Source organism: Notamacropus eugenii, chromosome 4, assembly GCF_028372415.1.
Source record: "Notamacropus eugenii isolate mMacEug1 chromosome 4, mMacEug1.pri_v2, whole genome shotgun sequence".
NCBI lineage: Eukaryota > Metazoa > Chordata > Mammalia > Diprotodontia > Macropodidae > Notamacropus > Notamacropus eugenii.
In genome coordinates, this window is record NC_092875.1 from 37,377,612 (window position 1) to 37,397,732 (window position 20,121).

At 44.8% G+C, this 20,121-nt stretch overlaps 1 protein-coding gene across 2 annotated transcripts in view; it reads left to right on the forward strand.

The window, feature by feature from the left end:
• Positions 1–20,121, forward strand: part of MLXIP (MLX interacting protein) — a 66,279-nt gene that overhangs the window by 40,047 nt on the left and 6,111 nt on the right. For both annotated transcript variants that reach the window (XM_072600555.1, XM_072600556.1), the window contains exons 4-16: positions 597–686; positions 1,266–1,307; positions 1,927–2,098; positions 2,944–3,033; positions 3,634–3,725; positions 4,464–5,100; positions 5,469–5,575; positions 5,836–6,019; positions 15,104–15,228; positions 16,309–16,410; positions 16,523–16,650; positions 16,818–16,941; positions 19,943–20,072. In XM_072600555.1, coding sequence (XP_072456656.1) covers positions 597–686; positions 1,266–1,307; positions 1,927–2,098; positions 2,944–3,033; positions 3,634–3,725; positions 4,464–5,100; positions 5,469–5,575; positions 5,836–6,019; positions 15,104–15,228; positions 16,309–16,410; positions 16,523–16,650; positions 16,818–16,941; positions 19,943–20,072 — 2,023 coding nt within the window. The remainder of the gene's footprint in view (positions 1–596; positions 687–1,265; positions 1,308–1,926; positions 2,099–2,943; positions 3,034–3,633; positions 3,726–4,463; positions 5,101–5,468; positions 5,576–5,835; positions 6,020–15,103; positions 15,229–16,308; positions 16,411–16,522; positions 16,651–16,817; positions 16,942–19,942; positions 20,073–20,121) is intronic.

The window sequence follows — 20,121 nt, forward strand, 5'->3', positions numbered from 1 at the left end:
CCTCCTTCTCCCCTTCTGGGCCCCTCTAATTTTGGCGAGGCTTGAAATGAAAGGGCAGATTTATAATCTTCACCTTTCAACTGTAAAGGCTTTTGTGACCTTGTGAATGATGTTGTAAGTGTGAAATATGGCCAAGGGCAAGGTGCTCAGCTTCCCTCTCCTGGCCTTTATAGGATGTTAAACATTTTCATTTTTGTCTTGTCTTAACACTGATATAATTCTCTCTCTTAGAGAAATATGGAAGTCACTCACATAATGTAGCAGATCATGTTTGTGTATGTGTATCTGTTTGTGTATCATGTTCTGATTTGTTATACGGATTCTTTCATTTATCTTAGTCTGACTACACAGCATGACTATAGTGAAAATATACTCAATAGGAAAGTATATGTAGAATCTATACAGAATTGTATGCAGTCGTGGGGAGGGAGGGAGGTAGTGGGGGGGTGGGTGGGGAGGGATAAAATCGCAATTGTATGGCAGTGATTGTTAAACATTAAAAAAATAAAAAAATTAATAAAAAAAAAAAAAGATAAAAAAAAAAAAATAATTCTCTCTCTTACATTATCTCCTCCTTTCCTTTCCCCACATTCCAGGCCATCACCACAGAAGGAAAGTACTGGAAACGGCGAATTGAGATTGTGATCAGGGAGTATCACAAGTGGAGAACATACTTCAAGAAAAGGGTATCTGTCCTTGGCACCAGAGAGAATGTGGCAGAGGCCATTCTCCCAGAGGCAGGCTGGATGGTGTCCCATGCTGCTCTCTAGCACTGTATTCCAGCTACTAATCCATGGACTGGCAGTGATCTATGACAGATGTTTAGAGGCCCCAAATCCTTCTGTCAGAATCTTTAAACTTACAGATGGATTCTTGCTCATTCTACTTTGTCACATCTTCTTGATTTGTTACTCCTTGAGCCAGCCATTCAAAAATTGGTCACCAATGCATTGAATCATTACTTTTCCAAAGTGTAGTTTGATTTGGAAAACATTGTTCTGGCTAAGCAGAGCTGAGTATGTAGTGCTAAGAAAGCCTGTTTGGACTAGCATGAGCCCACTGGGCCCTATACTTTTGTTCCCTGGTCTCCTTGCCTCTGACATGGGGCTAAGACTCCCTGCTCCTGTTCTGCCAGAGAAAGGTGTGTATCTGGGCAGTGACTGAGCATCCTACAGCTAGAGAAACAATCTCAGTACCCATGACAGAAAAACCCATTCTGCTGCCATGGAAGGTTTTTGGTAACATGAGTGTCCCTTTCTCCACAGCTACAGAAGCACAAGGACGAGGACCTCTCCAGCCTGGTCCGGGTGAGTGAGCCTCTGTGGGAAGCAGGATTCAGCTACCTTGGACTGAGAGAGGAATGGATTAGGTGGTAGAGCAGGAGGCATCCTCTCATTTAGAGGAAGAACTGGGAGGAAACTGGTTTACAAATTGCTGTTTTCCCCATCATCATTGCCAGGCTACTTGCTGTTTTTAGAACAGGACCTAGAGAATCCAGACTTACCTGGAGGCAGCTGGGTGTGCAGTGTGAGCCTGGAGGCAGGAAGGCCTGAGTTCACAGTCAGCCTTAGACACTTACTAGTTGTGTGACTCTGGCCATGCCATTTACTCTGTCTGCCTCAGTTTCCCAACCTGTAAAATGGAGGTAATAGCCATGCCTATCTCGCAGGGTTGTGACAGGAATCCAATGAAATCATGTTTGTGAAGTACTTAGCACAGAGTTCTTGGCACGTGGTAGATGCTTAACGTTTATTGACTGACTTTCTTCTGCCTCAGAACAGCAGGGTCTTCATCAGCAGCTCTTGTCTAACACTCCTCAGGTGACTAGATGAGACTTCTTGATGCCCTGTAGTTAAGAATTCAGGGTTATGATTAGGTTTTTTTTTTTTAACCCTTTTGTTTTCTTTCTACTTCCTATGGGAGTAGGATGATGACCTGCTTTTCTGGCATAAGAGTGGGGATGGGTGGGACACCCCAGTCCCCATGGAAGAGGATCCACTCTTGGACACAGACATGCTCATGTCAGAATTCAGTGACACCCTCTTTTCCACTCTTTCATCGCATCAGCCAGTGGCCTGGCCCAACCCAAGGGAAATAGGTAACTTCAGTCTGTTTCCCTTCAATCCCAGTCACTTTCTATTCCAAGTTTAGTTACTTAACTTCACCTCACTGCCCCAGGGTCTCTGTAGTGATAGATGCCTCACTTTTTTGAAGTTGGCACCTTAGAGACTGGGCAGTGTTTGTTTGGTGCCACTGCTAGAGACTGAATACTGAGCTAGATGGGCAGTTGGACTTACGCCCTGTGGCCTTTCTGCCACAAGCATTTAGTGAGTTCTGGCTGTGGGCCAGGCACCGTTAGGTGCTGAGTCGTCCCTGCCCTAGGATCTCCCACTCTACCCAAACGTTATCTTCTTAAGAACAGTATGCGTTGGTGTTGATGATTATACTGTTTTATTTGGTCAGGAGAATCTAAAGCAAATCTTTAGTATGTTCTTTGGACCTGCTGGCATTGGTGTCATGCCTTCTTTCTGCTAGCCTTTTGGGTTATACACAAGGTGAGCATCAGAATTTGGGAATCTCAGTGTACTGGGCTAGATCTGAGGTCAGGCTTGCTGTGGTGAGTCCCTGGGGTTAGGGTCCCTTGGGTTGCCCAGAGAGGCCTAGCCAATCTGGACTAGAAACAGAGCTGGTCCCAGCTCCCTTGTCCGTAGGGGGTGGGGGGTAGCCCCTGCGCTTCTGGCCTCAGTGAAACTTTCCAAAGCATCAATGCAAACAGTAACTCATACTCTAGGGAGAGCAAGGCCAGCTCTTTTGAAGACAGCCGTGCAGATTTACTCTTGCTTTTTGTGAGGAAGGCTCAGAAACATGGTCAGGTGCGTCCTGGCCTCGCTGGTTGTTCCTGCAGCCCAGTTCAGCTCCTTTCTCCTCTCTGCCTTCTTGTAGCACATTTGGGAAATGCAGACATGATCCAGCCAGGGCTCATCCCTCTACAACCAAACTTTGACTTCATGGACACATTTGAACCTTTCCAGGGTAAGCACATGGAGCAGAGAAGGGGACCTGGCCATCTTGAAGTCATAGCCATGCCTCTCTGTAATTCCCAGAGGAGTCAAACAGGTGGTTAAGTCCAGAGTACTGTGAAAACTGAGGTAACTTTGAGCTGTTCGTGAACAACAGTGGGTACCCTTTCTCACTGTTAGTGCTTTCTTAGTGGTTACAGACGGGGAGAAGATGTGTGTCTGGGCTCAGCAGAGCCCTGGCTGCTGTCCTCTCTTCCCTGAGCCCCAGCCATGGCTCTGGCTATGGACAGTTCTCCATCTGTGCAGCAGAGGGCACTGGTGACAGGCCTAGCCCAGCTGGTATGTCTCAAAACGAGCCCTTGATCGTTGGACCTGAAGAGCGGTTGAACCATGGGGTTGTGGGAATTGTTCTGAGTGAGCCCTGATGGGCAATCGGGACTGGCTCCATATTAAGAAAGCTGTCCCAGTGGAAGAGTTCCTAGCAAGGGTGAGCAGCTTCTACCTCCTGTTACCCCTGCATGTAAGGGGAGGCTAATCCTGTAGGCACCTGTTTATCTGTTCAAAGGCTGTCTGGGGGCTTTGGAACTTAAAGGGTCCTGACCTTGTCTTTCAGACCTGTTCTCATCCAGCCGCTCCATCTTTGGCCCTACCCTTGCTGGACCTACTTCTTCAACTGCAACAGACCCCAGTAGTCCACCAGCACAGGTAGGGGGTGTCCGTTTCTAGGAATTTGTGCACAGGCTTGTGCCAGGGGCGTAGCCATTTTGACTGATTTATAAGTAAAGGACATTTAAGTGTTATAAGGAATTATTAGGAACCTTCCTTTTTGGTCCCAATATAAGTATGTGAGGTAGAATACTTGTACATACCCCTGTTTATACCGTTTTGTACTTCCTATCCGATTAGAATGTCTTGAATGACTAGAAGATATAGATTCTGTTTATTTCTTTCCCTTGCTTTTGACCAACTAGAGATTACACTCTAGCCATGGGCAAAGCTTATCTTGGAAGGATATCGTTATGAAATCTTTGTCACTTATCCCCAGCCTTTGGGAATATGTGGGACATCTGTAGAACATCTGTAGATCCAGATCCGTGCCAGTTTCTCAGAAGACCCTTGATCCTGCCGTCTTGTAACAGAAAAGGAGGACTCGTGGGAAACTTGTCATCTTCAGAGTGTGATTGTGGAAGGGTTTTTGTTGTTGACTGTTTTTTCTCTAGGCTCCACTTTGGAGTCCAGCCCGTTGGGCACAACTGGGGCCATTAAGACCGGTATTATCCCCCTAGATTGGCAGTAATGTGTTTGGGTATCTTCAGCTTTGTTTCCTCTCTCACAGCAGTTGAATCCTTTGGGGTTCCAGTCCAGGTTCTTGGAGCTTATATTATATTAGAAGCTGATGAAGAAGAACTCTTTAACTCTGGTGTTCTCTCCTTTTTTCCTCAGGGCCCCATCCTGTCAGCTGGTACTCTGCCCACTGTGAGCCTCCCTGATAGCCTCATTGTCCCACCAGGGCCAGCCTCCCTAAGCCCTGCAGAAAGGCAGAGCTGCGAACGTGGGCCTCGACTTGGGGGCCCTTTCATCCAGCCCACAGACTTTGGGAGCCCCGAGCCACCACTGAGTGCTTCACAGACTTTCCTCCCAGTATTTCCAGGTTCCCTGCTCTCTCCCAGCCCAGCACCAACCCCATCTTCTCCTGCAATGCCATTAGTGCCCCCTCCAGGGGCCACTCTGAGTGCCCAGGCTCCATCTACTTTTCTGCAGTCACAGAAATTTGGAGTTGGCAAGTCATCCTCAGTCATCACCCACACAGCCTCGGCTACACTCACCCATGATGCTTCTGCAGCTACTTTCAGCCAGAGCCAGGGCCTTGTGCTAACTGCACAGCAGCCAGCCCCACCAGGACCGCCCTGCAGCCTGACCGTGCCTCCAGCAGTTGGGCCAAGCCAATCTCGCCTGACTTTTGTCCATCCGAAATCTGTGCCCTTGGCTAGTGGGCGGGCCAAGCAGCCCCCTAAAATAGTGCCTGCTCCAAAACCTGAGCCTGTGTCCTTGCTGTTAAAGAATGCTTATATCACCCCAGGTGAGTAAAGTAGATGAACTAATGTGGGACCTTCTTAACTCATGAATGAGGCGAGAAGACATCTTCTTTTGATCCTTTGTTCTTCCTTTTCTAGTTCTTTGGGTTTGTGAAGTGTTTGTGGGACCACAGGGTAAAGGTCTGAGATATTCTAGGGGTCCTGGGAGCCATCTTCCTGAGCCTTGTCTTGGAAAGGGATCCCTCAGATATGGGAGATTGGCGGGACTTGTTTGTTTTGTGCCTTTGGTATGGGCCATGACTGAGGTACCATGGTGGCTCTTGGTGGTGAGGCTGTCCTGATTTTCCCATGCTGGTCCTTGCTGTTCCTGCTGTACTCTGAGGACCTTCAGCCAAATCTCCTTGTTCTTCAGCTGCCTTTTCAGGACAACCCCAAGCAGTGATTGTGACCCCTGGCCCTCTGAAGAGAGAAGGGGTATTGACCTCTACGATGTCCCAGCCCAATGTGGTCATCGCCAGGGTGAGGAAAGCAGACTCTTCTTGTCATGGGAGAGGAGGGCAGTAGGCAGTGGATGGTAGGGGGTCCCCTTCCCTTTTGGTTCCCTTGTTACTCCCTTTTCCAAGGAAACTTCCCTTTCCATCCCACTCCAGAGTAACTAGGTCCTTTGCCATTAGGACTGACCAGTCTTCCCCTCTCTGGCATGCAGCTGTCCACAGGCAGCAAACTGGTCTGAAGACTGACTCCTTAGATAAGTAACGTCCATCCCACTGTTGTCGCAGGCTCCTGGCGTCACTGAGTTCCATAGTGGCATCTTGGTTGCTGCAGACCTTGGCCATACTACTAGTAGCCAGCCATCCCCAGCCTCTCGGCTCTTTTCCCCAAGTGCTGTGCAAGAGTCCTTGGTGAAGGGCGAGCAGATCTCACTGCATGGAAGCGGTTCCCAGATTGCCTCTCCATCTTCCAGTGAGTGTTTAATGGGGAAGGGAAAGCAGACACCTGAAGTTATGGGTAAAATAAAATAAAGAAATAAAAAAACCAAGCATTTATTTCTCCGGTTTGACAATGTCCAATGCTACAGTTCTTACCCTCATAGAGCTTAGTCCCAATACCCAGTAATACATAATGCAGTAGTACATGATAAATGCCTACGAGAAGTATAAAAGTACTCTGTGAAGTCCAAGGGGTTGGGGTAGAGGAAGTGATAAATTGCTAAGGGTTAAAAAGAGTCATAGCTCTGGTCTTGTGCCTCAGCATCCTTCTTCATAGAGTGAGAGGGGGCTTTAGTGAAGCAGGACATTCTAGGCACAGGGAATAAGAAAAGTGGAAGGGTACAGAGCTGGCCAAACCACAGGCTGCTTGGCACAGTCTGCATACCTTGGAACAGCAGAAGGCCTCTGTGACCTTGGGCACATCCCTTACCTTCTCTGTTTACGAAGTTGGAGTAGTAGGCTGACTGTTGTCTGAGGTTCTGACCAGCTTGAGGGCTTTGATCTTAAGACAGTAAAAAAGAGGGGTCTAGATTGTGAGGGCTTTCAGTGCCTGGCAAGTAAGTAGGTAGGAAAAGAAGCCATTGGCCATGTCTGAGCAGAGGCCTCCTGGCTAAGAGGAAGGATTAGGAGCCCCCTTCCCACCTTTCCCGTCTTCTTCCCCATCACCTCCCACTGCATAGTCTTCAGTCCAGTGTCACTGACCTGCTTGCTGTTCTATGAACTAGACACTTCATTTTTGGTGGTTCCCCAAGCCTGGAGTGCTTCCCTTGCTTCCTTCAAAGGTCAACTAAAATCCCTCCTTCTATAGGAGGTTTTTCCCAACTCTCCTCAACTCTAGCGCCTTCCCTCTGTTAATTATTTCCTATGTTTCCTGGATATAGCTTGTTGTCTCCCCTAGGAGACTGTCAGCTCCCTGAGGGCAGGGCCTGTCCTTTACCTCTTTTTGTACCCTAGGGTTTCTAGCACAGCGTGGAGCATAGTAGGCACCTAAATGATGATTGAGTTATTGGAGAGAGGGAGAAGCTTTCTTTTAGGAGGCTGTTGTGCAGCCTGAACATCAGTTTCCTCTACAGTATACCTGCCATGGCCACATAGCTTTGGCTTCAGGATCTCTGTAGTATCTCCTGAAACAGCCCATTCCATTTGTGGACACCTTGAATTGTTAGGAAATTGTTCCTTATACCAACCTCAATCTGCCTCTTGGCAATTCCCAGCTCGATGCATCTGTTGTGCCTTCCGGGGCCCAGCCGGGTGAGTCTGAGCTGTGGAACAGTTTCTCTTCAGACGCTCACAAGATCACTATCTTGTTCATTTGCATCTTCTTTTTTCCCAAGTTACACATTTCCAGTTCTTGCCACAGATCCTTAGATAGCATGATCTTCTGAACCTTCACTGTCTTGTCAACCACATTCTAAACTAGGAGTTCTTAACACTTTTGTGTCCTGTACCCACCTCGAACACAGGAAGCCCGTATACACCTGCTCGGAATAATGTTCTGTTAGACAGAACATTATCTTTACAAAATCAAGTAAGTTAGAGCAACTGGCTCTCTCCTTTCCTATAAACAAAAAAGGAAGCCCTGCAGGATAGTTACAATAAGTGGTTAAGCACTTAGAATCTGAACTGAAGCACCAGAGAAGCACCTTTCCATCCATATAGCCAAATCCCAAAATAGAGCTTCTCTATTCCATACATCTTATGCTTTTTTTACTTAAAGAATGAAATGAATTCTACACACTGCTTTTACATTGTTCTCCCTTCTCAACAACCTTTTGTTCCCTTTTATGCATTTGGAACATGTTATGCTAGCCCCCCCTTTTGGCCTTAGCGTTGCTGAGCTCCCTTTTCTCAACATATTCTTTCTCTCCCCCATTTATAAGCTTACCTAAAGAAAAAATTCTTTGTAACAAACAAGCATGGTCAAAACAGATCCTTACAATGACCTTGTCCAAAAATGTGTGTTTCTGGACCTTGTATCCGTCATGTCTCTCAGGAGGTGGATGACTTATTTCATGGTAGCAAAATAACATTCCATGACCTTTGTGTCCAGTTTGTTCAGCCAACCCCCAGCCGTCTCAGAGGCGATCCTAGGCTCTCCTGTAGATTCTAGTTCTTTTCTCTCCCCCTCCCTTGCTCCTCCCCAGCTTTTCAGGATCAGGAAATTTGTTTTGCTGTCAATTGCTTGCTCCTTTGTATTACTCTCCTCTTTTCCTTCCCTGTCCTCAATCTCAACTTGTTTCCCTGTTGAGCTGTTGAGATCTATCTATATTGAGATGTTGAGATTGAGATCTGTGTCTAAACCAAATTGTTTGGATGTGTCCATTACAGATAGAAGTGAAGTTTCCCTGACCACCCCACTCCTTTCACTCCTTACTGCATGTTTATATGTTCCTGTCTCATCTACAACAAGTTCTACCACCTTCCTCCTTTGCACACCAGTGAATTCCTTCCCCCAATCTCTTTCTGGGAACCTGCTCTAACCCTAAAAAACAGCCAACTCACCCCCAAAACGCTGTGAAGAGGTGAACATTGTGAGGGTTCCTTCTCCCCCCTTACGTTAGCCCTGTGTCAGTGTCCAGCTGGGTGCTTCCCATGGCCAGGGGTCTCTGGTCAGCGCAGATCTTTCCATCAGAGATGTTCCCAAAACTCCCTCTCACAGCAGTCTCTTTCCCCTAGAATTACACTGCCTGAGGGATAATGGTTTTCATCTTCTGATTTTGTTTCACTATCTCTTGCCATCTGGTGGTATCCGTTTGATTGGCCCAGTCTTGTTTTCAGTGAGCCCCTGCTTGAGTGAGGCTCCCCCTGCCCTCCGCCAAGCTACGGATCTGTTTTGTTTCTCCAGAGCTCATCTCATCAGTTCTCATTTTGTTCCTTCAAGGTTCATGCTGCCCTTGTGGAACATTCATTTTCCCTTTGATTCTACTGGTTAGAGTTTCTGAATTCTTTTGGAGGATCTTCAGATTTGTAATGACTTTCTCTGTTTATTAGTGTTCTCTTTGATTTCTTTGTCTCTCCAGCATTAGTTCTTTTATTGGGGCTTTGTGCCAGGGACAGGCTGCTCATCCTGTGAGACTTACAGGGTTGGAAGGATTGACCTGGACTGGTCTCATCCTGGGTTCTGATTCTGACCCCTCCGACCTGCGGTGCTGAGGGTCTCCTGGATCTTTGCAGTTCAGAGTTCTCCATCTTCAGAACCCTCCTTGGCATGTCAGGAAAGAGGAATAAGGCCTTCTAAGCCCCCTGCCTTGTTCCTCCAAGTCTGAGAACTGCAGAACTGTGCTTGTTGCAGGTTACTGCCTGAAGCTTCAGAGGGCCCCGCTTCTGGAATTCGGACCTTCTTGGGGCTTTCTCACAGAAGCCCTCCATTCTTGCTGCCTCTTGACAAAGCCTTACAGTTGACACATGTTCTATCTCTGTCATACTGTCCCTGGCTTTGCTGGAGGGACCCCATTTCTCATTTGTATAGGAGTCAGCTGCTGATTGATTTCTTGTGCAGTTTAGGGGTATAAGAAATCACTTACTGTAGTTTCTCATTGGATTTCTTGATCACTGTTTGATCTAGCACAAACTTCAGGGGTTTGTGAGAGGAGATATGTTGGCAGTAGGTGGCCTGCTTCCCGTCCAACTCAGAGTACATATTCTGACAAACATATCTATGTGGGGTTTTTTTTCTAGTTCTTAAGAATCTTCCAGGACTCAACGAAAGAGGAAAAGGAACCATATGTATACAAATATTGATAGCTTTTTTAGTTTTAGTGAAGAACTAGAAACTAAGGAGATGTGCATAAGTTGAAGACTGGCTGAATAGATGCTGGCCCATACATGTAATGGGATACTGTGATGCCATAAGAAATGATGAAGGGTCAGTTTCATGGAAACTTGAAAAGACCTGTATGAACTGAACAAGGAGAGAAATGATTATCACAGCACCAGACCTTGAGAACACTCCTCAGTGCTAACCATGAGTTCAGAGTGTGCTCCTCCCCTCCTGACCAAGGAGACGGGCAGTTATAACAACAGCAGCAGCTGCCATTGGTATAGCATTTACCGTGTGCCAGGCACTGTGTGAAGTACCAGATCATTTTTAGTCTCATTTGAGCCTAGCAACAGTCCTGGGCGGTAGGGTGCTGTTGCTATCTTTGAGGCAAACAGGTGAAGTGACTTGTCCAAGGTCCTAGGACTAGGAAGTATCTGAGGCTGGATTGGAAGTCTTCTGACTTCAGACCCAGCCTACAGAATGAGAGGTTTTTTTGGACGTGGCTAATGTCAGAATTTATTTTGTCTGACTATGCTTATTTGTTATGAAGATATAAACATATAAAGTATGTTATAAAGGCGGAATTTAGAGAAATTTGTTTTTTGTTCAGGGAAAGAAATATAACAAAACAGACCCTCCCAGACAGTATCTCCCAGGCCAAACCTTCCTTTGCTCCAGGTTCATCCAAACAGTCCTGTCTTAGGACCATAGTCTTAGAGCTAGAAAGGACTCCAGAGACCACACTCTCAGTTTACATATGAGAAAGCTAAAGCTGCCACATGGTAGGGAGCGGCGGAGACAGGATTAGAGCCCAGTCCCTCCACCGTCACGAGCCTGTGCTCTTTGCCCTGTCCCTGCTGCGGGTGTCAAACTCGCTGGAGTGCCACCTCACATGTAGGTAATGTTCATTTGCGGTAGTTTTCTAGGTCACTTGGCTGTGGCCTGTGGGGATCCATTTCTGTTTGAGTTTCACACTGCTGCTCTTAGCTCTTTTTCTTTTACTATCCACCTCCACTTGTGTGAATCATCATCTTGATCTCTGATCAGTCTGTATCTTTCTGACTTCTCTAGACGGCTACCACAATTGCTGTCTCTTTAAACTTTTCCATTACAGCATCACCATTTGTTGCAAGTATCTTTTTTAGACAGAGTCCTTTGATCCTTTCTTTTTCTCTTTCTTGCACACATTATCCTTTCTGACTCGGAAGGCATTTTGTCACTTTCACCGGAACCCAAGGGGACTGAAAGTTGTCTTAGCGTTTCACTTGCTGCTTCTCAGTGTAGCCTAAGACTACACTGGCATTTTTGGCTGCGGTGTCACACTCTTAGCTCAGTGATCGTGTAGGCCATTAAAATCCCCAGATCTTTTAGATGAACTTCATCTACCCATGTCCCTCCTCCATTTTGTATTAGTAAAATTGTTTTTTGGAAGTCTAAGACTTGGTGCCTATTAAATTCCATTTCATTTGACTTAGCCTCTGTTCTAGTTTATTGAAAAGTTTTAAAATCCTGATTCCATCACACAGTAGTATTATTAGCTCTCTCTCCTACTTTTGTGCCATCTATAAATTTGATCAACATGCAGCTTAGATCTTTTTTCTCAGGTAGAGGGGATTTTTTAAAAATTTTCTTTTTTATTGTAAACTTAATCATCAACCAACCTATACATTTCAGTATAAAAGTAAAATAAGATGACTATATGTGAAACCATGAACTTGTTACATATGATTCGTAGATTTTTTTTTAAAGTGCATATTAAATCCTAACACAAATATTAGAAGGCCAAGGACAGATTCATAGGAAAATCCACTAGGGACCTGCTTCCATGATGTCATCACATTTTCTGTTTTTCCCTCACTTTTATCTCCAAATATGTCTCTTTGCCCACCTCTATCCAGGGAGCTATTCCTTGTAACAAAAATATTAAACTATTACTGACTATACTTGGGTCTGTCCATTCAACCAGCTCATATTTCACCTGTTTGTACAATTTTCTATCCCATGTCTCTGTCATCTGAACAAGGGCATAATAGACTTTGTCTATAATCTAGGTAAACCTATTTCTAAACTGTCCTTGACTGGTCAGTCTAGTAACCCTGTCAGAAAAGAAAATGAAAGTCGAGCCAAGTCTACTCTTGATGATATCTCACTAGCTTCTTGGGATTACAAGGACAGACTTCTGTAGCTGCTAACTATCTTCCTCTTTTTAATATTGTCTATCCTAGCATATTACCAGAAATTGAAGCCAGAACTCTCACTGGCCCATAGTTTTCAGTCTCTGCTCTCTTACTTTCTTTGAAATTGGGACATTTGCCATTCCCTGTTTCCTGACCTGCTCCCCACAGTCTTTCAGTGCTATGAAATGTCATTTGCCTGGACTAAGCAAGAACAGCTTGGTGTTCTGTTTTTATCTCTTTGTACTGTCTCAGTTTCCAATTAGCCAGTCCAAAAGCCTTTCCCTTTTAACAGATAAAACAGAAGCTCTGACTATTTCTGCCTTCTCTATGTTTTGTGTTATTATCCCATCCGTTTCTTTAGGCAGGTCCCCCCTTCCGTATCAGAATTGTTTTATTTTCCTTCAGAATTTCACTCTTGATAGCTTCCCATCCCTTACTGGCCTGGCTTCCTCTGAAAGGGTGTGGGCTGTGGATTCTCCTTACCGTTTCCCTGAGCCTCATAAAGTATCTTCTTTCAAAGACTATTGAAGAAAGCTACCTCCTTCATGGTTGGAAGGTGATGGACTTAATATACAAAACACGAGGCACAATTTTTGGATGTGGCCAGTGCAGGAATTTCGTTTGCTTAACTATACTTGGATGATATAATTGTTTTGTATTTCTTCTTCTTTTTTTTTTTAATTGGGGAGAGGCGGATGAGAGACAAAAAAATAAGTGTTTGACAATTGAAAAAAAATATTTTAAGATCTGTTCTTTCACAATCTGTTCCAGGCTTTCCTCTGTCACAAATTTCAAGGTGAAGTATCCTGTCTCCTTAAGGTTCCCATTACTTCTCCTGAGCAGTTGGTTAGTTCTCAGTGGTGATGATCAGGTCCAGAATATCAGTCCCCCCTTAGTCATTCCTCCATTTTTTTAAGGTTGACATTTTTAAAGCAGGGCAAGAAATGTCAGGGTCTTCTACCTCTGCAGAAAAAGAGCCCCCCTCACCAGGTGTCTGGACAGCTCAGTCCTCACCACAATTCTTTTGCTCCTCTTTTAAGCTTGTCATCGTTTCCTCAAACTCATCGATCTGTTTATTTCCTCTTTCTGTCCAGGTGGTTTCCACTCTGCCCCTGATGACAACGTCACTTCTGTTGATGCTTTGGTTTATCTTCACTTAAACTCTCTCCCCCAAGCTTCCGCCCTTTGGTTCCTAGTTTTCCTCTCATGAGTGTGTCTCTGTAATATGCAATGTTCCTGCCTTTCTTTTTACCTGTCCTGTTTTTTTGAATAAGGTCTACCCTTTCAGAGCCATGTTGTAATAATGGGTCCTATCCCATCAATTTTCCATGACATCTGTGAGGTCGGATTTGTTGCCTAGTGTTAAAATCTCTAGTGTACCATGTTTGTGTATTTTATATGTATAACTGAGGCCATGTGTTTTGTGGTATCCTGTCATCTTCTGCATACCTTTATTAGGACTTCCTACATTGTAGCTACTGTCTATGAAATGTGGACATACTGCATGCATGAGTACGTACTTAAATGTCCTTTTCTCCTTCATTCTTTTTCAGTTTCAAGTTCCCTTAATGCAAAGCTCCGGGAAAATACATGGGGTTTGTTGGTTTGTGTGTTTGTCCTTTACCTTCATTGGCACATGGGCACTCTATCCCTGAGCAAGAGTTCAATTCCTGATATCTGTGTTTGTCCCTAATGGGACTTTTAGATTAGAAATGCCAAGCTGATAAGATCAAAGTGTAGCAAGTTCTCAAGGTTGTGGAAATGGGGTGAGTGTTACACGTGGATTTCATTGTGGACAAGTGTAATTTAAAGTATTTGAGGAAAAACATCTACAGTATACACTCAAAAAAGTTCTGAGTGCTTAGGTATAAACTAAGAAAGGATCTAGGAACCCTAGCTTGTTCCTAAAGACAAAAACTTATTCCCTCTCAAGGATATTGTGGCATTAAATCAGACAATGTCTCTACATTGCTTTATGACCATAAATGATACATAAATGTTAGCTGTTATCTGGATGCCCATGCTCTGTCAGACGTAGAGTTCAGATTGAATCTCTGTTACCTTGGCAGCCCTTTTGGATTGACATGAAGGCAGACCTTATTCTGGGCCCATTGGAAACCTTTTTTTCATCAAGTAGGACTGCATACATTTGTATTCTTAAATGTCTGGTTGAGCAGCAGGGAGGGTTTTCACAAATTGGTGTTAAAGTTATTGTAAACACTTGATTTACTTGGAAACTTGGACGCTTGATGGTGGGTGAAGAGCCTTTCCATCTACTGTTTGCGTTCCATTTCTTTTCCTTTTGTTTTCTCATGAGACAGTCTTGGCATTTTTTTTAAGTTTAAATTTACTATTTTATATTTTCCTCAGTTATATGTAAAAACAATTTTTAATATTCATTTTAAAATGTTTTGAGTTCCAAATTCTCCTTCCTCCCCCCCTTATTGAGAAGGTGCACAATTTGACATAGGTTACACTTATGCAGTCATACATAGCATATTTCCATGTTGTCATGTTGTGAAAGAAGACAGACAAAAAAATACCGCAAGAAAAATAAAGAAGTATGCTTCAGTCTGCATTCAGACTCCATCAGTTCTTTTCACTGGAGATGGATAGCATTTTTCAGTGTAAGTTCTTCAGAATTGTCTTGGATCATTGTATTGCTGAGAAGAACTTAAGTCATTCACAGTTGGTCATCATACAATGTTGCTGTTACTGTATACAGCGTTCTCTTGGCTCTGCTCCTTTTGCTTTGCTTTGCATGAGTTCTTCTAAGTCCAGGTGTTTCTGAGAGCATCGTGCTAATCATTTGTTATAGCACAATAGTGTTCCATCACATCGTATACAATAGCTTGTTCAGTCATTCCTCGGTGGTGGACATCTTCCTCAATTTCCAAGTCTTTGCCACCACAAGAAGAGCTGTTCTAGATACTTTTGTACATGTAGGTGCTTTTCCTTTTTGTTATCTCTTTGGGATACTGACCTAGTAGTGGTATTGCTTGGTCAAAGAGTATACATGATTTTCTAGTCTTTTGAGCATAGTTCCAAATTGCTCTACAGAATGGTTGGATCAGTATGTTGGGTTCCATTTCTAAGAGGAGTCTGTATTCTTCCTTTTCAGACCGAGACTGTTCGAACTCTGGTCAGGCCTCTCCTTGTGCATCAGAACAAAGTCCCAGTCCTCAATCTCCCCAGAACTGCTCAGGGAAATCCACTACAGACCCCCCAAATGTGGCTGCATTGAAGGTATCTCATTCTCTGGTTTGGGGTTCCTTTGCAGATGGTGGAAGGGAGAGGGTAGCTAGAAACCTAGAGGCACCTCTGTGTCCCAAATCTGCACTCTAGGGCTAGACTAGGGAGGAGAGCTAAAACATCCTAGCTTCCCCGCATCATTCTCTTTCTAACTGAACCAGCTCTTTCATCTGTCAGACCGCTGAATGGATTTCTACCAACTGTCATTTATAAGGTTCTCCAGTAGACAGTCACTGGTGGTGATAGGCAGGCCTGACTGTCACTTTCTGTTCTCTTAGCCTTGGTGGCTCCAGAGACAGATGGGAAATCCTCCATTTCACTTTTAAAGCTCTTCATAACCAGTCCCTTCTTCCCCGTCCAGTCTTCTCATGCTTGATTCCACATACTTTATGACCTGCCAGCACTGGCCGCCTTGCTATTCTTACATTTAACACTGTCTGGCTCTCTCTGATGCTTGGAATGTTCTCCCTCCTCACTTTTGCCTCTTGGCTTCCTTCAAGACTCAATGCAAGAGGCTTTCTCAGTTCTCCCATCTGTCAGTGCCTTCACTCCAGCTTTGCCTCCCATCTACTTTGTATGTAATTATTCCTGTGTTATCTCACCTTTGAGAAGGTGAGCTCCTGGAGAGACAGGGCCTGTTGTTACCTTGCTTTGCATTCACAATGCTTTAGCACAATACCTGTCATGTAGTAAATAATTAATAAATATCTGTCGATTGAGGCTTCAGAACTGCCCTGTTTTATGAGAAGTAAGATGACATTTGCTGAGGGTTGTATCTTGTGGTAAGAATCATAGAAGAGATACACCAACCAATTCTGGTCTGTTCCAGTGTTTGCAGTGTTTATAAAATGTATTCTGCTTCCTGATGACTTCAGTGAATTGGATTTTTTCCTAATATTTCTCCCAAATGCAGTCTTATTACCAGCCAAGGGCTTGCAGGAGGCTTTGGGTAACATGTGCAACTAAAGTCTATGTAGGGTGGATCACAGTAAAATAGGAAGCAGTAAGTACAAGTTATTAGCCCCAAAGGGGACCTGGTGTGGCCAGGTGTGATGCATATGCTTCCTCACTCAGAGTCGGAGGATGAAGCACATTTCAGCTGAACAGAAGAGACGGTTCAACATTAAGATTGGCTTTGGGACCTTAAACAGTTTGATCTCCAACAGCTGCAAGCTGGTAAGTTGACTAAGAAAGTAGGGGCAACTTTTGGAAGGGTGGGCAGCAGGGAGCTTTTTGGCCTTCCCTCTGTCACTGGACTTGCTGTGAGGCTGACATTTCCCTTTTGTAGACCAGCCATGCCATCACCCTGCAGAAGACAGTGGAGTACATTGCCAAACTTCAGCAGGAGAGGAGCCAGATGCAGGAGGAAGCACGGCGCCTTCGAGAGGAGATTGAGGAGCTCAACGCCACCATCATGTGAGATGCCAGGCTTGGTGGGGCCAGAGACCATTTCCCTTCAGGATCATGAACATTGGAAAGCGGGAATGCTATTTGTGGTCTTTCTTGCCCCATCACCTGGGAGGATGCCTGCCCTCAGGTGTCCTACTCAGAATTATTCATCATTTCTGACCTTGTCATTTCAGCTCCTGTCAGCAGCAACTCCCTGCCACAGGAGTCCCTGTTACTCGCCGCCAGTATGATCACATGCGGGACATGTTTGATGATTATGTAAAAAGTCGGACTCTACAGAATTGGAAGTTCTGGATTGTATCTTTTGTTTTCATCTTTGGCCCCGTAAAAATCTACTAGGGCAGGGGAAATCACAGAAAAATGACACTTCATTTCCTTCAGAAGCATCCCCAAGGATTCTTTGTTGTCATTGGGTTTTTTCATTGAGCTCCAATAACCCTGTCTGACAGAATATAGAGGCCAGGCCTGGGATTTGGTGAGATGGTCCTCGGGTTCTTTGTTCCAGTGATGGGGGGGTCAGTTTGAAGTCATCACTTTTGAGGGCTGCTGACCCTCGTGAGGCTCAGCTTAGAGGGACTACATCATTTTAGAGGTGCATGGGCTAACAGCAGCAAGAGGGAGGTACCTGGGTCCCCAGGCAGAACTCTGCTCTGGGTAGGTAGGCCAGTTTCATGGGCTGTTTTGGCCCTTGAAACATGAACCTCGTGTCACTAATCACCCTCTAGCTTAGAGCTCACGAGGCTTGGCTCAGAAGGTGGGGGCCAGGCTATAGGGAGATGACTGGGAATCACATATGGTGACGTGGGGCCACCAGACATGTCCACTGCCACTTAGTCTCTGCCTCCAAAGAAGACCTCTGCAGAAGTAGTAGGGGAGCTGCCTTATCAGTGGTTTGGGCACTGATCCCCAAAGGTGATAGGCCTCCAGAGACACTTAATCAGTACCAATCTTTATGGTGGCAAGTTATACACACAAGGCAATTTGAAAGAACAGATAAATACTGACTTTCGTTTCACTACTTCAATTCACTTCGGTTTATTCATGGGGCACCCTGCACTGTTGTTTTAGTCATCAAATGATCAAAATGAGTCGGTGTTGTCTTGAGTAAAACTGCTTAACATGCACACACACTGCATATCTAACTTGTTACATTTCTTTAGACTGAAACTTGTGCTAGAAAAACAACTCTCACCTTACAGTCGACAGTGGTCACACAGAATTAGTTACACAGTGTCACAGATATCTATTTGACAGGTGTCCTTTTAAGTTTTAACTATCTTATCTCAATTCAAATTGATAATATATACACATACATGTATATGTGTGTATAGTGCCTCATTTTAAAAAAAGAAGATAGGTGATATGGTCCCTGCCCTCAGGTTCATATCAAATAGAAGATGATATGACACATTTTCTAAGAGGTATCATTCAAGTAGAATGTCATAGAGTCAATCCAGATGAAGTTTGTGGAGTAATTTGAGGTAGGAAAGATTCTTTTTAAGCTGGGCACATCTGCGAAGTGGTCATCACTGTTGAAGGTCATGAGTCCCCCTCTCATTTGAAGTCTTTAAGTAGAGTCTATCAGAAAGCAATTATGAATCACCTACTATGTGCTAGGCACTGTGCCAAGTACTGGGAATACTAAAAGGCAAGGCAGGAAACAGCCCCTGCCCTCAAGCAGCTCACCACGTGACAGTGTGCAAACAGCTGAGCAGAGACTGTCGTGGACATTGGATGTGGCTGCTAAGACATGGCATACTCGTCTCATTTTAAAATCTTGTGATTGAGTAGGCAGCTCCTTAGTATTTTTGAGCAAGGTCATGACATTGTCATGAAGCTTTCTTTGGCAGCTGTGTTAAAGGTGGATTCTCAGGGGAGAGTCTAGTGAGGGCAATTAGAAGGCTGCTCCAAGAGACCATGGGAAGATGGTGAGTATCTGAACTAGGGGGCCAGTGGCATTGTGAGTGATGAGAAAATGAGCCAGGATAAAGAGCCTAGAGGCCTGAGGACCAAGCAGTTGAAATGTCAAGAGGCATCTAGGTAGAGGTATCCAGCCATCATTTGGAGATACAGGACTGCAGCTGAGGGAAAAGATTGCGCCTAGATACATGAATTCGAATGTCACCTGCAGAGAGGTCATAATTCATTCCATTGCAATGAAGTAAGTGATAATGGAAAGAGTATTTAAAAAGGAGGAGCCAGGAGAGGAGCCTTCAAGGACACTTGAATTTAGAGGACAAATCCATGAAGAGAGACTGGGGATTTGTGGTTAGGTAGGAAGAGAACCAGGTAAGAGAGCAGTGTCTTAGAAAACCAAGGGAAGAGAGAGTGTTCAGGAGGGAATGGTCAACATCTGGATGTAGCAGAAAGGTCAGGGACAGAGAGCGAGACAAAGCCAATGGATTTGGCAAGTGAAAGGAGACTGGTGCCCTTCTAGAAACCAATTTCAGAGTGTGAAGCCATTGCAAGGGGTGGAGAATTGAGGCAAGGCATGAAGTGCTGGAGATAGAGGGTGTGGCAGACTCTAGACTGTTGTATTTGTCCTTCGTTCTCCCAGAGAACCGTGATATCAGGATGATGACATGATTTGCAGTTGGCTTTGATTTGAGTGAGGGAGGGCTGTGCAAGGTCACCAGCCTCACTTTCTTCCCCTGAGCCATCTCAGCAGACTCTAGAAATTTAACTGTTAGAGAGGGGAGAGGGGAGAGGGGATGATGGCTTGAAAGAAGGACAGTTTCAAGGGAAAGGGTTTTGTTTTAGGTAAAGGAAGTCTTGAGCATTTGGTAGCCAGTGGCAGACATTATGTATTATTTTGTTTGTGCCAAGAATTACTCCACATTAATTCTGTGGCTTCTGCCCATCAGTTACAAAATCTCAGATGCTTAGAAACCAAATGGAGACAGGCATTTGGGTCAGGCGTTGACTTTGTTTACATAGAAGGCATTGTGGGACAGTGGGCTGAGCTCCGAGTTTCAAATGCTAACTTGGAGCACAGGGGCTGGGTTCAAATCCCATTTCTGCCGCTTCCTAAGGCAAGTCATTTCTCTCCAGGTCCTGATTTTTCACCTTTAAAGTGAGAAGCTCAACAGTAGATGAGCTCTAAGGCCTCTTCCAGTTCTAGGTTTGTGACCTGCTGATCCCAAATCCAAGTCCTCTCTAACCCTCTCTTGCATAGTGTTAGCTGCCATTCCAGGAGTAATGGATTAGAGGGAAACATGTCAGGAGTTGGGAAGGAGTGTGATAGATGGTCCCTTAAACCTTATTCATTCTCATTTTTCTTAACCCATGTGCTGGGCAGTTCAGCATTATCATCAAACCATTGTTTGAGTCATTCAAGGGCATGGTGTCAACCACCAACTTGCATGAGCTCCATCAGAGTGCTCTCTCCTGGCTGGACCAGCACTGCTCCCTCCCTGTTCTCAGGCCAAGTGAGTGTATGGGCTTGGTTTATACCTAAGAGAATGAACAATCCAGTGT